General features: G+C 52.5%; 6 protein-coding genes across 6 annotated transcripts; 3 read left to right on the forward strand and 3 right to left on the reverse strand.

Annotated features, from left to right (window-relative positions):
- The first annotated feature begins 30 nt into the window (after window positions 1–30).
- Window positions 31–3,184, forward strand: HD553DRAFT_309553 (uncharacterized protein). Its single transcript, XM_046179712.1, has 5 exons — window positions 31–691; window positions 765–871; window positions 938–2,005; window positions 2,075–3,075; window positions 3,140–3,184. The coding sequence occupies exons 1-4, from the start codon at window positions 133–135 to the stop codon at window positions 2,807–2,809; spliced, it is 2,469 nt and encodes an 822-aa protein (XP_046037420.1). The 5' UTR covers window positions 31–132; the 3' UTR covers window positions 2,810–3,075; window positions 3,140–3,184.
- HD553DRAFT_309556 (uncharacterized protein) lies at window positions 3,056–6,106 on the reverse strand. The gene is made up of 14 exons (XM_046179713.1): window positions 5,892–6,106; window positions 5,766–5,822; window positions 5,004–5,687; window positions 4,614–4,927; window positions 4,491–4,542; window positions 4,395–4,430; window positions 4,185–4,327; window positions 4,054–4,119; window positions 3,798–3,984; window positions 3,674–3,737; window positions 3,483–3,601; window positions 3,362–3,423; window positions 3,237–3,299; window positions 3,056–3,169 (listed from the first exon to the last, which is right to left on the reverse strand). The coding sequence occupies exons 1-14, from the start codon at window positions 6,094–6,096 to the stop codon at window positions 3,137–3,139; spliced, it is 2,085 nt and encodes a 694-aa protein (XP_046037421.1). The 5' UTR covers window positions 6,097–6,106; the 3' UTR covers window positions 3,056–3,136.
- Window positions 6,107–6,217: 111 nt separating this feature from the next.
- HD553DRAFT_309557 (tubulin binding cofactor A) lies at window positions 6,218–7,123 on the forward strand. Its single transcript, XM_046179714.1, has 4 exons — window positions 6,218–6,312; window positions 6,407–6,512; window positions 6,588–6,674; window positions 6,799–7,123. The coding sequence occupies exons 1-4, from the start codon at window positions 6,251–6,253 to the stop codon at window positions 6,901–6,903; spliced, it is 360 nt and encodes a 119-aa protein (XP_046037422.1). The 5' UTR covers window positions 6,218–6,250; the 3' UTR covers window positions 6,904–7,123.
- On the reverse strand, window positions 7,124–8,132 carry HD553DRAFT_334853 (uncharacterized protein). The gene is made up of 3 exons (XM_046182169.1): window positions 7,788–8,132; window positions 7,557–7,719; window positions 7,124–7,489 (listed from the first exon to the last, which is right to left on the reverse strand). Exons 1-3 carry the CDS (start codon window positions 8,037–8,039, stop codon window positions 7,239–7,241), a joined length of 666 nt encoding a protein of 221 aa, XP_046037423.1. The 5' UTR covers window positions 8,040–8,132; the 3' UTR covers window positions 7,124–7,238.
- A 2,119-nt stretch (window positions 8,133–10,251) lies between these two features.
- HD553DRAFT_309563 (uncharacterized protein) lies at window positions 10,252–13,789 on the forward strand. The gene is made up of 19 exons (XM_046179715.1): window positions 10,252–10,360; window positions 10,440–10,474; window positions 10,536–10,678; window positions 10,740–11,067; window positions 11,134–11,211; window positions 11,275–11,540; window positions 11,609–11,711; window positions 11,772–12,062; window positions 12,122–12,157; window positions 12,217–12,275; window positions 12,336–12,461; window positions 12,515–12,727; window positions 12,785–12,838; window positions 12,905–12,924; window positions 12,986–13,065; window positions 13,122–13,442; window positions 13,499–13,535; window positions 13,602–13,652; window positions 13,711–13,789. The coding sequence occupies exons 1-19, from the start codon at window positions 10,315–10,317 to the stop codon at window positions 13,752–13,754; spliced, it is 2,331 nt and encodes a 776-aa protein (XP_046037424.1). The 5' UTR covers window positions 10,252–10,314; the 3' UTR covers window positions 13,755–13,789.
- HD553DRAFT_309566 (ubiquitin-conjugating enzyme/RWD-like protein) lies at window positions 13,790–15,365 on the reverse strand. The gene is made up of 9 exons (XM_046179716.1): window positions 15,185–15,365; window positions 15,023–15,104; window positions 14,886–14,953; window positions 14,804–14,820; window positions 14,634–14,717; window positions 14,553–14,564; window positions 14,426–14,491; window positions 14,249–14,357; window positions 13,790–14,184 (listed from the first exon to the last, which is right to left on the reverse strand). Exons 1-9 carry the CDS (start codon window positions 15,209–15,211, stop codon window positions 13,876–13,878), a joined length of 774 nt encoding a protein of 257 aa, XP_046037425.1. The 5' UTR covers window positions 15,212–15,365; the 3' UTR covers window positions 13,790–13,875.
- Between the last annotated feature and the right edge of the window lie 164 nt (window positions 15,366–15,529).

The raw sequence follows: 15,529 nt of genomic DNA on the forward strand, positions 1-15,529 counted from the left end.
CCTCGACCAACGACTCTACAGAACTTCACATGCTTTCGGCAGTAGATTCAACACGCAAATACACGACGTTCTTGCAAGCAGAACCGACCATGCGATGAATTCTCTGCCACTGTCGCGATCGTCCCGCTTCGAATGATGCCAAAGACTCGATCGCAGAAACGAGCGGCTTCCCAGGTCGAAGCCTCTCCAGTCCAGCCGGTCCCTGCTAAACGAGCTAGACAGCGATCTACTACGGCCACGAACACCATCACGGACAGGAATACAAACGAGGGTGTTCGACACGCCAAGTATGGAAATTCGAGCGGACTAGACTTGGCTCCTCGACGGAAAGGCAAGGAATCTGAACGGACAACACTCGTTCCAGCCTCGCTGTCAAAGCCATCTTCATCCTCATCAACTGCTCTAAAACCCCAAAGGAGGGCGGATCGATGTCACGTGTACTTAGCAGGACCCGAAGATTTCCGTATGGGCCTGAACGAGCAGGAAAACGAGCAGCTGGAGGTGGCTGCCGAGGAATTGCTGGTACAGGGGAAGAAGCTGGCACATATCGAAATGCAGGATCTGAGGCGGAAGGCAGGAAGTGGACGGAATGGACCCAGGCCCATCGACGGGGATAGGAGGGAACATGAGAGTATGTCGTGGACGGAGTCGTTTTGGAGGCCTATGGAAATGCCAGAGTGCCGCACGTTAGGTGAGTCACGCATATCATCTTGTGAAACGCAAGTCAGCCGGGTCGATTGAAAACCGACTGGCTTATGGATCAGACTACACCTTTGGCCCGAGAACATGGCGGTACTCGGCGCCTCCGTTACCCACCGCTCTGGACCTCACAGTTATCGGCGGTAGCGGGAAAGATTACAGGATGATTCCGGCGAGTCCTGGTTCTTGTGGTTGCGAGTTCCTTCTGGATAGCTGATACGATAAGCTCGATTCATAGAACACGGTGGGAATCCCAGAATGGAGAAGAACAACGGCAGCCGAGTCGTTCCAGCTGTATCGACCGGAACAATCCATAGTCAATCGGGTCGAAGCGGCAGAGTCTCACGACATCCTAGAAACTCCTCTTGCACACACATCCGCTCAGGCCAGAGGTCCTATGATTTTATTATCCCCCTTGAGCCTACTAGGTCCTTCCCCAGAGGCCGGACCGTCCCGCATCTCGAGAGAGGCCCGACCTCCCGATCTCGAATGGCTCGACCCGGAACTGGACAATCTGCCCGACTTTGAATGGGGTTGGGACAAAGGTCTCCAGAGCCGTCAGAGCGATACACAGCGAGAAAGCTTGACGATCTGGAGGCAATCTTTGAGTGGATCGCAAAGTCAGATCCAGCGGAGCAAAGAGGTTCGACCTCCAGAGGGTCCGTCAGAGCGAATGACGACCGGGATGGTTTCTTACCTGACAGATCCGTCTATCGTAGACGAGACTATCACTCAAGCCAATCCAACTCTTGGTTCAGGGCCGGTAGAATCGCACTATCAACCGCTCCCACTGCGTCTTGCCCCATTCGAAATCCCGACGGATAAATCATCGGGACCGTCAGTACTCCCGCCTAAGGAGCCCCCTGCGAAACAGACCAAGTCTCGGAAAAAGGCCGTCAAGCAGAATATGCCAGAAACGATCAAAGATGTCAAGCCGATGAAGCAAGAGTTGTCGCCATTCGTCTTGCGGTCTCTGCACCAAGAGCCAGAGGCCCTCAAGATGGCCGATGAGACGCATGTTGACGACGACGTTGGAGCTCTGAGCGCATTGTCCCAGGTCGACCTGATTTCGAAGCCTGTCACGGACGCAGACGCGTCAAGGTTGCCGGATACGGGAGTCGTACATCCTCAGGAATATAAGGAGCTGCTCAGGGAAAGTCCAGAGGCAATGTCTCTACGAGATCAAGCGCCATCGGCCCCCTGTGCGGACAAGGTAAAATCGTGGATGAAGACCCATCGAAGCTGGGCTCGAGGTCTCATCTCGCGAGATCGACGGTTCGGCAAATACGTTGACATGTTACCCGAGGTAAGCCCTACCTGCATTCGGGGTTGGTGTTCAGGCAGGACCATTGCGCTGATATCTCCGGTGTGACAGCCCGTTAATTTGCACGTGCCCGAGGACGGCCCAGCCTATACCCAGATCGCAAACCAGGCCATCGGTGCGCCCATCAAGATGCCTTCAACTCCACACCCTTTTCATCCCGACCTGGCAGGCCTCGTCAAGACCCAGCCCAGATTGAGAGTACGATGGGCTATCCCCATTCACGGACCTGTACTCTTGATGACAGAACACGATGTACAACACAAATTCTGGCCATCGCCAGCTATAATTACGACGCACGACAAACTGCATGAAGGCTACAAAAAACTGGACGAGCAGATCACTGCAGAGAGCCGACTTAGAAACCGGCGCGAGGTCTTGATCTGGACGCCCGATGCCATGGCCAGGTTCTGGAAAGAGACGGCCAAGTTGCGGAGCCGAGGCACATGTGGACCTCTTTCAATCAGTTCTTCTGGTCCCTATCCAGACCCTTTCCGACCGGTGTCATCGCCGTGGTCTGTAGTGTCGCATCGGTTGGCACAACTCGAGTCGACCTTGGTCTCACAGCCACCTGTCCGCATGTTCGCCGGTGATCACCTGCGCATCGGTTGTGATCTGGAGCACGCCCTGATCTTTAGAATGTGGCTTGGCACCCGAAATTTCGGCTTTCCATCTACCACCGCTCACGCAGATCAGGATAAAAGAGCTCGAATTACGGGAGAGAACCCTTTCTTGCGCGTCAAGCTCTGCCTGGTAGGACCACTTGGAGAGGTACTGGCTGTGATATGACCTCGGTCGATTTTGATTTCGCTATCAATCCTTGTCCCATCGCTCGTTCATCATGTGTTATCAAACCAAAACTTGCACAAAGAGACCAATGCCACAATGGGCTTTTTATTCCATCGCTACCTTCTGGCGATTGATCAAGCCAAGATATCTGCCAATGCTGCATCAGCAGCCTGGTCAATTGGCGGCGGTGCTGGCGGGGCCTCGCCTGGTGGGAAGAACTCTTCCTCCGGCACGCTTGCGGTAAGAATGGTCCTTCCACCGAATTGCCTACATCCAAATAATGCCCCAGTTAGCAGTGGGTTGCGATAGGATGTGAGATTGGCTAGCTTACCTTCCGGCAATCTGCTGAATAGCGCGACTCTGCGGAATCATCGACTAGCGGTCAGCTTGACGAACTGGCAAATGGAGACAAATTGTTCGGACTCACCGCTCCGTTGATGTCCTTAAACAGAACCCAAACCTTGCCCACACCTGCATCTTCGTCGATTTTCTGATACCAAGCACCGTTTCAGTTCGACTCCCTTGGACACGCGGTCCCTACTCCGGACTTACGTCGTAATGCGCCTTCTGTTGACCAGCGGTCTCACCCGGGTTCCATTTGGCCTCTCGTTTAGCTGCGCAAGATTTACAAGTCAGCTGGGGGTTCTTCGGAAAAGGTCGCGTGTACGCTTACCAGGCCTGGGAATACGGAGCCCGTCCACCGGACCATACTTCTCACACTCTTCTCGGATGTCTTCCAAGATGTCCTGGTAGTCTTGCTCGTCAACCAACTCTTCCGCGGTCACCATGTTACTGCAATTCAGGCGATTCGAATCAGTTCGATAGACACAACACGATACCTGGCGTTTCTAGCAAAAGACGTACAGCAAGAGCATCACGCGCGAAGTGGGCGCAGACTGCATGCCAACGTTGTTCAAAATGTTGGGAGCTAAGACAACGGGATCGTGATCAGCGCATGACAAGATATGGTATCTGCATACGAACTCACCAAGACTTCGCAAATTGGGTACACCGGTGGGACCAGAGTTGGCGCCTGTGCCAAAGCTTGACTGCTGACCTCGTCCCGTAGACGCTCGTTGTACGAGCAATATCCGATCGGCCAGCTGGAAGCCGTTCAGTCCCTGGATGGCCATTTCGGTGACGACATCGTCGACGTATTCGCAGAAAGCAAAACCCTATGCAAGACCGAGTTGCATGAATCAGCCAGAAATTTCATGCAGAATGGTCGATTTCTCAGTACATACTTTGGATGGTCCTGTCTGGCCAGCTCCTTCCTTGACCAAGTTGAACGATTTGAGCTCTCCGAAAGACTATTGTATAGCAGTACCTCCAGGTCAATATCATTACGCAGATTGAGATGGCTAGACCGGCGTACCTTGAGAAGCTCCATGACCTGCTCATCATTCAAATAGGTCGGAAGACCTCCGATATAGATCTTGTTAGGCGTGTCAGCAACCGTAGTGCTGACTACGCCAGGGATATGCATCGATCCACCAGGCCCCTCCGGTCCGACGTAGTCTGCACAAAAATAGCTGCTCTGAGCGCGCTGTGACCTGAAACATCTTGTCAGAGATTGACGGCTTACCCTTGGGACGACGAATCTTGAGAGGAGTAGCTTGGACTGTTGAGGAGGTATCTGTCAATGACAACATCATTCGAAACAGCTTGGGGCGCGGCTCACAGATGATTCCATCAAAGGCCATGGCCGCGGTCGCTTCTTCAGGTACTCGGAACTAGAACAATGTACCCCGAAATCAGCCCTGGCCGCTCTCAAGAGCTTTTCATATACGGAACCCAAACTCACCTCGACAAACGCATAGCTTTTTTCGTGATTCAGCTGTACGCTGGTAACAGGTTCGCCAGGCATCTCGACGGCGAAACCCTGCTCCCGCATCTTCATGTTGAAGAATTCCGCTAACGTAGCCTCGTTGCAGGTCAACTGGATGTTACCGACATAGAGTCTCTTGCTCTGTCGCATGGGGTTACCGACACCGCCCATGGGTCCACCGGCACCGGGGAAGCCTGGCCCTCCGACAAATCCGGGTGCGCCCGGGAAACCGGGGTTACCGTGCATCGCGGGAATGGGTTGACGGTTAGGTCCCGGAGCAGGGAATTGACCTGGAAAAGATTACGACGAGGAGGAGAAAGGTTAGCGTGTTGAAGACGTCGAGACCTTTCAAATGGGGCGCCTTACCAGTCTGCTTGGCTTGGACAGCCGAGATGTCCTCGAAACCGGGAGGCTTCTCGTCCCACCGGCTAGGCCCGAGCCTCTGCCTCTCGCTCAGGGGAATGGCATCCTCCGGAGTAGGCTCACGCCTCCTGTTCGCAAGAGGGCCGACCTCGAACTCGCGGTCATCGTCCCTCCTCCTCCTATCTCGTCCACCACCCCCACCACCGCCTCCGCGACGATCGTCTCTGTACCCGCCTCCGTGGCCGTAACCGCCACCTCCACCGTAATCACCTCGACCACCCCCGCCATAGTCTCCACGTCCGCCTGCTGGAGGACCTCGATCTTCCCTCATGCTCGAAGCGATCATCCCACCCGGAGGCGACCCGCCCCGTCGTCGATCATCGTATCCGTCTCCACCTCGTCCTCCGTATCTATCTCCTCCACGATCATCTCTTCTTCTATGATCTCGATCGTAACCCCTCTCCCTGTCCCTGTCTCTGTCTCCACCGTCGGCACGTTCGCGATGTCTCCTCTCCCGCTCGCGTTCATAGTCCCGTCGATCCCTCCTGTCGTAATCTCCCCTATCTCTATCTCTGTCCCGGTCGTCCCTCTCGCGAGGCCTATCCCGGTCTCCTCCTCGTCGATCACGGTCGTCCCGGCTGCTACGATGTCCAGGGGAATATTCACGGTTCCTCGAAGAACGAGGTTCTGGCAAGAAGTAGGTAGTTGTTCGTTCAGCTCGTATGATCATCTGGCCTTGTGTTCCGGAACTATAGTGAGACTCACCAGTCTTGCCTACCTCGGCCGTAGCGGCAAACGATGAGGCTGCTGCCTCGAGTGCGTCTACAACGAAATTCCGAGTGAGTTGACGGTCGCGTTGTTTCGTAGTGACAATACCGAAGATTCACGTACCGTATTCGTCGGCCATTTTTTTCGCTGGAGATGCCAGGTCAGCGCGAGCGAGAAACCGATCGTTTGGTGTCCAATCTCGAGCTGAGAGAAGAGAGAGTCGAGGAGCTTGATCGACTTGTCCGAGGTGTGCAGGTTGTTCGTAAATTCGTAGAGAGTGAGGAGACCCGCACTTTGTGACACAGAGTACTAGTCTTCTTCGCTTCATCGCGCGCGCTTTCTCACGCGCTCGCTACAGATCAAGGAATCGTTGGGTCGTCGTTAGATGTTCATGCAACACCGACCTCATGCCCCAAACATCTCATCTCCACCAGCCTCCCTCCTGTCCGGAGACAGCCGCTACATCTCTGCCTCAAGCAACCATGTCAGATTCAGTCAAGCAAATTACCCGCCAGTTGACCATCAAGACCGGCTCCCTCAAACGGCAAGTCGAAGACGCCCTCGTCCGCCATGATTTCCGAAATCGTAAACAAACCCATACTGACCCCGTCATTTTGCTGTTTGGACATGCTATACAGCTTGGCGAAAGAGGTCGACCTGTACAAGAAGGAGTATGCCGAGCAGTCACATGTCGTCGAGCGGTTATCGAGCGCAAATGGAGACGAGTGGGAGCTCAAGAACGCCGTGAGTATCCACAAGGACGTCCTTGCGGCCGCCGCATGCATGACCTTCGAACTGACCCGCCCCTGTCGACTGCAGCGTAAAGTGTTGAAAGACTGTGAACAGATGTTAGCTCCTTCGCAAGAACGAGTCAAGGAGGCGTTTGACGACCTCTCCGCATTGGTTGTGAGTCTGTCCCTATTTCCTCCCTCATCATGGCAACTGACCTCGTTCCGTCTGATCTCGCCGCGTGTTTTCCAACAATATCTATACCGCTTGATTTTGCTCGGTCCTTCCTCTACTCACACAGGAAGATACGGCCGAGGAGGAAGAGATCGTCTCTACCGCGGAATATGGAAAGGCCAAGGAACTCCTCGGTCAGATCGACGTCTCTGGCGGTCAAGCTCTCGAGTAAGATCTGCGAAGTTCAGCCGACAAGCGTTCCTCGATTCCCAGCTCGACATCTCATGGAGGAACACTCAAGGACTCAGCGTTACCTTCTTTTTTCCCAATTTAACCAACCGCACTGTAAAGCACAGCGTCCTCAGCATCTATTGTATCGAATTATCACAATTATATCCGGCATCCGACATGACCTTTGAGAAGTATCGCCCATACACTTCGCACGATGTCGATGCTTTACTTTGTCCGTCGTATATTTGGTATATTCGTTTGACTTTGTCTAATGATACATCGTTCTCGACTACGACACAGCTCTCAACATCCTTCCTTCCCATTCGCTCTGCTCGTCTAGTAGGCAAGCAACAATCCACCCAAAGCGACGGTCCACCCAGCGGCGGCCAAGACAACCCTTCCGGTGTGAGCCTTGATCCACTTTTCGAGGAGCATGCGGGCCTGCGACTCTTCCTGGGGCAAAAGTCCTCGAGAATCCTGAGTGTAGAGCTCGGACGAGGCCGGCTTGGAGTCAGGGTAGAGCGGGTTCGCTCGCTTAGCCTTGGCCTTTTCGGTGAGAGAAAGGAGGGTCTTGTTCAATGGAGTGACTGTGGAGTTGAGCAGAGCGATCAGCGTCCAGAACAAGCGGAGGATATAGTTCGTTCAAAGACTCACTAGAGAAGAACGAGTAGGGAACGGTCGAGGTGAGCAACAAGACGCTTCCGAAGAGGATTCGACGGAGGTCTCGGCCGTAGGTCGAGAAAGAGGAGACGGGGATCAGGAATCCAGCAGAGGTAAGTCCGAGAGCTCCGACGGCGAGCGAGATTCCGGTCGAGGGCTGTATGTGAGAAGAACAGAATGATCGGTATGTACATTGATGACGATTGATCTGACGTTTCGACTTACCACCGCCTTGCTCATGTACCAGGCCCAAAGTTCGACGGCAGTTCCTTGGTTACCCTCCAAGCCGACCTTCTTCCTCTCCTTGGCAGAACCGACGAGCGCAGTCGGACTCCAGAGCAAAGTGTCGACGTTGGAGAACAAGAAGGCGCTGGCTCCGGCGAATCCTAGACCGAGCGAGAGGGCGAACGGTGAACTCGCTCGGTGCTGAAGGACATCGATCAGGGCGGAGGTAGAAGCGGTTGGGTAGTCGGACATGGTAAAGAAGATGTGGGTCCAAGTGTTTGTTTGAACTGAGATTCTCTTGGGGGTGTGAGGCGGGAGGGAGTTTTCGGAATTCCGATGTCATCCATCATGTCCATCGCTTTCATGTCTCTGTGCTCTGTGATCTGTGACGGCTCGCGACTTATAATCCTCGGAACGGGTCATCTCGCTTCATCCGTTTCGCCTGATGTCGTCATTAGCTTCCGGTGACAAGAGCTTCCTGAACATCGCTCATAACACATATTCAACATGATAACGCATGTGTACATGTGTTCTTACGTCGTGTCGGCTCTCGAGGCCATCGCCGATCCAAAAGAGAAGCGACGTCATCGATCTCGCTTCTACGCCGAGCGGTGACTTGCGCCACCGATGCTGATGATCGGCGATGCTGAAACCGGGAAAGGCTTTCCATCTCAACGTCACCACTTTTCTAGCTTGCCCGCTGCCCGCGATTGCAGAAGTCGTCGGAGCGATTGGAGCGCTGTATCGCTGCATCTTCGGTGACGATCGTGACGATGAGCTGCACACCGATCAGAAATTCAGAAACCCGTTGGTCAATTGGCCATCGAAATCTGGGAGTCACGTAGCTCGTAGCTGCAAGATCAGAACCTTTCGGATGCCAGCTGCTAGGCCTCATGAGATTCCAGCTGTCAGCGAGGTGGATCGAGGCAGATAGTACAAACGCATGACTCTCCGATTCTGGGCGCTGGAAACGAAGCCGATACAGAACCTCTTCGACTAGCGCGATCAACCTTTTTCCACGAGGGCGAGTGACACGATGGCTTGCGGGTTGGGTCCGGTTTTGGGAAACGAGTCCCTCCTTGCACCTTGCAGCTTCGACAGGACCTTTGGCCTTTGGAGGGCATCCGATACCTTGAACCGATCTCGCCGAGCCGTTAGATCGTACTGATGGCTGACGGTCACACACTACTCTGAGATCTGACGCTAGTGAGCTATCAATTATCAAGTTGTACGATGTAGGATATATAGATAGCCAGGCCATCGATGCGATATTACATCCCCTATCACCCGTCTGACCCTTGTACAAATCTCGAGCCGCTCAGGTGCATTGGCACCACCAGAGACCATAGCACCACAAACTCGCTGCCGACGACGATAACTTGAAACCTGAACGGACAACCTTTCACGAATTCACGATGTACGAACCAGTGCCCTTCCCGACCGTCCGGGGTTATTTCGATTTGAGCGTCAACGATATTCATCCTCCCGAGGAAGAAGATGGTGTGTCCGAGCTCTTCCAGACCCCGGTCAAAATCATCTCACTGGACCGTACGATGCTGATAATAATGACGACTCGATACCCGTCTCTCGGTATCCGTGATGAACAGACGACGTCAAGAATGTTTTGATGGCCAAAAGACGTTATTCATTGTCCCTTTTCGATTATACGAAAGCTCTATGGATGACAGCTCGCACGGATATCGAGTGAGTACGATGGCCGGCTGTCGACTTGTAAGAAATCTGTATTTTCTCATAAGCGGTAGCTGATGTTTCGTTCGATGTCGTTGCTATGGGATTTAGCTTCGAACGGGCTGAATCGTACTCGTCCATCTCCTCTGTTGGATCTAGCATCGGGTCGTTGGAGGCTACGCTCAATCGTCGATAGAAGGTCATCGCTGAGCGAGATACGATCAGACACCCGATAAGGTTAATCTTGGCCGCAGTCACTTCCTTGATACTGATCCTCTCGGCTGATCACTCATCTTTCACGATCGCGATAACAGAAATGCGAAGTCTCTCTGTTTAACCGACATCTCACTGTATCACCCTCAGTCTAATGTAGCACCCTTCTGAATCTACGTTGTACCTTCGTCAAGCAAGACCTTGTTAATAATCATCGCCACCTCGGCATCATATCTCTTCAAATGATTTTATATGTCGCATGCACATGGGCTCGGCCCTTCTAAGACCTGGATCGCCTATTCAATTGCACACTGCATGCTGGCTGTAATGGCATTTTTTTCCAGACGGATTGCGGGTTGCAGTCAAGGACGCAAGGACCTCGTTGGAGGCCTCCAAGGTTGGGTTGATACGTCATACGAGCCTGCGACCGTCACGTGAGGCGTGTTTACGAAGTGTTCCGGAAGCGAATTTGCAACCGGTCACTACAGGTGGAACAAAGAGAATCTTGTATGGGTCATCAGTCAATTGCTCGACTCCTTTGAATCGTGCATCTCGGTTCAAGTACCTGATAACACCGCAGTCTAGTCGGGAGCTTGATCTTCAAGACATCACAGACCCATTCAGAATGTCTACTCAACAAACACGAGCTAGCAATTCCGTTCGGTACCGAGGTACGGTTTAGTGATGAGTGCGACATCAAACTGCTTGGATATCGGATCGACTGACAATTCTTCGCTCTCTTGTGTATAGACCGGGTACTCAAAGCTCGGATCGATCCCCAACTGGCGAGTGGTTCACTTTGCGATCGACAATCGAGAAAGCTAGGCTAAATATCGTCTTCTGCAGCCTGTACGACAAGTCATCAAACAGCTAGCGGCCGCTTTCAAGACGGAAGAACCTGCTGCGACGCTGGCGATACGAGATGCAAACGATGTCTTGGTTACGGATGAAAACTTGACCATCAAGGTGATGGAAGGGGATGATCTGAAGTGAGCTTATTCCCGTATCCAATCATGGCCGCACCGCTGATGAGCAGTGCCGGACGATCAGGGTGATTGCATCTCCCGCTCTGGAGGCTCTGGATACAATCTCGGCCATGTCCTATGCTTTACAGCCGCTTTCTCCTATCCTTCCAGCTTCACCGACAAGGCAAACTCAACCGGGATTGAAGCTTTCTCTTTTCAAATTGCATTCGTACATCAAGGAGGAGGAATTCAGCCACGAGTTCATGCTCAAAGGAGGAATGCAGCTTTTGGTGAAACTGTTGTCGGTCACGGACGAAACCTATCAGGCAGAAGATGCATCTGGGGTACAAGAAGACAACAAGATATCGCGAGTCGATCAAGCTGTATCTCCGTTGACTGGGAATATGTTGGCCGTGAGTTGGGTTTCGCTTCTCTGTCCCGATTTGGCTGATCACAGAATTTGAGAACTATTCGTGCAGTACGCTTTGCAAAGCTTCTCGGCCATATTGGAATTACATATTGGCTGGGAAACCATCGGACCCCAGTGCATTCGACGGGTTGGCCGATCTGCCCATATCTCCTCGTTCGATGCAGCACTAATGAGATCCCCGACTTCTTAGCTCGTCCATATCGTCGCTACCGGGAAGACGCACAACGTCTCTCGTCCTGCGACCGAGGCTCTATCTCAGCTAGTAGGACGGGTCAGCGAGACAGCTCTTCTCGAAAAGTTCACCGGTAAAGGGAAAGGTCGAGCGGATGACAGACAGAACGATTTTAGGTATCTGGGTATCGGACCGATCTTTCCCGCTATGCGAGGAGCGCCTGGATTTCTACAGTCTGTGGTCAAACGAATCGATACGAGTGACTTGGAAATGGGTTCAAAGAGGTAAGAGGCAGACGAAACGATGTGAATCATGCGATACTCGCAAGATCTAAACCATCCGCTTGACATAGCCTCGAACTGGTCAATAGCCTCTTCGGCGCGGCCATGGCTGATGAGGTGGAATGGAGTTTCCTGATAGAACTCGAACGCACGAGAGTTAACGATGTTGTTAAAGTGGGTTCCGTGGGACTTGATCTCTTGCAGACTATCTGTGCTCATCCTTCCATCTGGCAGAGAACAATGAGTATTTACGAACACACCGACATCAAACAACACATTTTCGACTTTCAGAAGCTCTATCTGAGGTATTTGGAACGCAAACTCCGCATACCCTTCGTCATACAGGACCCATACCACGAAGGTCTAGCCCAGACCATCCTTGATCATGCCAAAGAAGGTCGTCATCCAGGAGCAGGACCTTTCGACCGGCAGATCGACAATACCGTGCAACCTCAGGAGGATGATATCACCGGAATTAGTTCAGCGACCTCGACTGGCGTGGGTCTGCTAGCGATCGATCTATTAGCAAGTATCATGATGGAACAAAGTGGCTCGAGCTGATCTCGTCGATTCACAATTCACAGGCGACTGCTGGCTCATACCCGCGCGAATTTCTGAAAGTAGGTCGCTGAATCGAGTCTCGGCGGCGCAACTAGACTTTGACCATTGCTCCCTACAGGTGATTGAAGCTCTCCAGGACATCGACGAGAATTCCAGAGTTTCACTGGTAGTAGCTAGGTTAGCGATGAGCGGTCTCACTGTCACGCCGGTCGCGCTGACTTCGCGTCGTGTGTTCAGTTTCGAAAGCGCGCGCTTGTTATTGTCGTGTTTTACGAACTTGATGCGATCGACCGCCCCCTCGTTTCAGCCGATGCTGCTGGCCTTTTACCGCCTGCACACCTTGACTCTGAGATTGTTCTTGGAGTGAGTACCGAAATTCCCCCACTATGACCTGAATTATTGATCGGGATGCGCAGGATTTGGCAGTCTTCCGAGGCGGATCTAGATCACATCGAACAAGTTTGCGAATCCACGAAATTCCACGTGCAAAATGTACTGGAGCAGGACCCGCTTATGGCTTGGCATACTCTGGAACAACGCCTCCTCGAAACCCGCTATGAGACCGTACTAGAGCTCCAGATTACAGCATATGCTGATGGCAAACAGCTTCAGCAAACTCTGTCCATCAGGTAAGCGAGTGCAAGATCGTGTCTCGCTCGGTGACTGATCTTCCGCTTTGTTTCAAGAGATTTGACCGAGGAACTCCACCAGCAAAGCCAAAACTTCGTTCAAGCACAAAGGTAAGTCATATCAGACTTGACTACTTGCGTTTCTTCGCTGACTGCGAGTTAGTGATCGTAAACTAGGCTAGACTGCATGCGTGCTGGCAAGTCACGAGCGTTGCCCGTTTCAACAAATCAGTCCGCTGATTTGGCCGCCATGGATAGGAACCTGGTTCTACGCTGGTCTCAATTTGTCGAAGCATGAGCTGCCGGATCACATGGACGTTTGGCGCTACGCTAAGCTCGTGAGTCGACCTTCTATCTAGCGAAAGACAGACCGCTCATTCTATGAAGGTCGCAGTCGCCAGATCTCAAGACTGTGCAATGGGGAGCATTTAGAGAGCGCAACGACACAAACGTTTCAGCACGGCTGCCGGAAGTCTTGATCCTGAGTGACGTTGTCGAGGTCAGAGCCCAGACTTCCCGACCCATCACGCAGCACACCCAAACGATTCCCTCTCAAACGTCGTTTTCTCTGATGAGCGTGGATGGGCTGAGCCTGCTCGATCTCGTGGCACCATCGCGCGACGCATACACCGAATGGATGGAAGGCCTAGCACTTCTATTCCAGTCCGATCGGTACCACCCTGACGTCACAAGCGTACCTGATAGGTTGATAAAGGCACGTATGACCGCTCCAGATTTTTGGACTTTGCAGCTCACCCGGGCCTTCGATAGTCTCTCGCGAAATGTTCCCTGGACGCGCGCCTGCACAGTGAGATAAAATCGCTCTCACCCCAGACTGGACTACACTTCACTAACTCCGCCGGTCGTTCAGCAGATGTACCGCCTCGGACAAGCGAGGGATTCGACGTCGAAGAGCAGTCTCTAGGTAAGACAGGTAGAATCACCCTGTGCGATCAGATGCTAAACAGTGCCTTTTTAAGTAGAATTAGCCATACCTGCCAATGTCGCATTTTGGTATGCACCCTGAGGTATCGATCAAGGTCGCAGCTGCACCTTTCACATGTGTACACGTAACCATGATATCAAACACTTTCGTAGTTATAAGCTTTTACAACGACACGATGTCAAACGCACAAACAGAGACGGGTCTAGGCACTTCCCAGAGTGGATAGCCGTGAGAGGACAAATGCTAAAAAGGCCGCGACGGCCCACCATCTGAGATTCAGGAACTGCCATCCTCGCCCTTGTGGGACTATTGCTGCCGACCCCGACGGATCGACTCCGACAGCTGTTCGTGGTATCATGTTGCTGGATGTCGTCACTTCTCCTGTTGTCGGCCGGGGATCAGCTATACCATTCGGCGCTGAGTCTGAAGACTGGCTGGTTACGGGAGAAGTTGCGGGCGGCTTGTCAGCCTGACCCATGTCGGGCACGTCTTTCATTTCCGGGCCAGAGTACTGCAGCAACACGCTATAAGCTGAGCTATAGGTGTATCATAATCGGATAAGATAGGGTACGTACCTCTGGGAAAAGGTCTCTGAACTTTTTGTTCTGGATGTTGTGGGCATGAGACACCTTGGCCAGCGCCTTCTTTTCATCCACACTCGTCTTGACGGAACCCGTCGTGATTCTACGGAAAGGTGTCTTCTCTTCAGCATCTAAGCCGCATTTCGAGTCGATATCCAGAGATGCACTCACTCATCAGACAACATGAAGGACAACAAACCAGTCAAGATCGTTGCAACGGACCAGGCAGCATTCCAGCTGTGATCACTTGCAGATGTCAAGCAGTATTCACATTTCGTTCAGAAGCTACCATACTCACGTAGAAGGATGACTACGTAGTCATGGCGATTGGAGTTAGTTAGAGCACACGACTGCCCATCATGCACAATCCTCCACTCACTAGCTCGTCATGCTCATGCAAATCTTCTGGTTCGGTGCGAATCGCCCAGAGGGAGTAAAGAACTTGATGTCAGGAGGCTTGAACCTGTGGTCCGACATCGATTTGATATGATCAGTTTCTCTTCGTCGAAGAACACCTGCTGAAGATATGCATGGAACAGCAGCACTTACGGGTAGTCGCTAGGGAACTGCGAACGCCACATCAGCGATCTCCCGAGTTATTCTGGCTAAGAAGGAATGCACTGTGACTAACGTTGATGACGCCGTGGTATTCGCCCCCGGTATAAGGAGAATCCGGAGGCCCACGAAGGATAAAGTGCCCTTTGATCGATCACCCAAATGAGCCGAACTTATCTTACGGTATTCGAGGTGATGGCAGCCATCACTTACAGTCTAAAATGTTCTTTTCCTCGAACCTGGCGTAGATGAACGGAGGAGGAGACTTCTCCATCGCCTGGAACTCCTTCTGAAGCTGTTCATAGAGCGGATGATTGATGATGAGGTTCGGGGCAAAAGATAACAAAAGATCGTTCGAACGGGATGTGGACTTACTCGTTTCTGAGCCAGCTTTGTCGCCATCTTGTCCAGAAAGTGGTCTGCCAGTGATCCGTAACAGTACAGTGTTCCCTGAAGTGTCAAGGTCGAGGACTCTTCCGCAAGACAAACGACGAGTGGAATGCAAGAGGTGTGTGAGTGTACTGTCGACTTGGCCTAGGACACCGCCGACGATCATGAGCGGTTCGAGCCGATTCACGTGACCTACTACCACAACGAGCTAACCATCAGCATCGGCAAAACCGCAGAATTCCCGAAATACAACGAATTGATTCGATATGCAGCAGAAGTCGTCAGAACACAGTCTACTCGTTCCAAGAAGTGTAACAAAGGATCATTAAA

This window comes from Filobasidium floriforme (assembly GCF_021052385.1).
Source record: "Filobasidium floriforme strain CBS 6241 chromosome Unknown HD553scaffold_8, whole genome shotgun sequence".
Lineage (NCBI taxonomy): Eukaryota > Fungi > Basidiomycota > Tremellomycetes > Filobasidiales > Filobasidiaceae > Filobasidium > Filobasidium floriforme.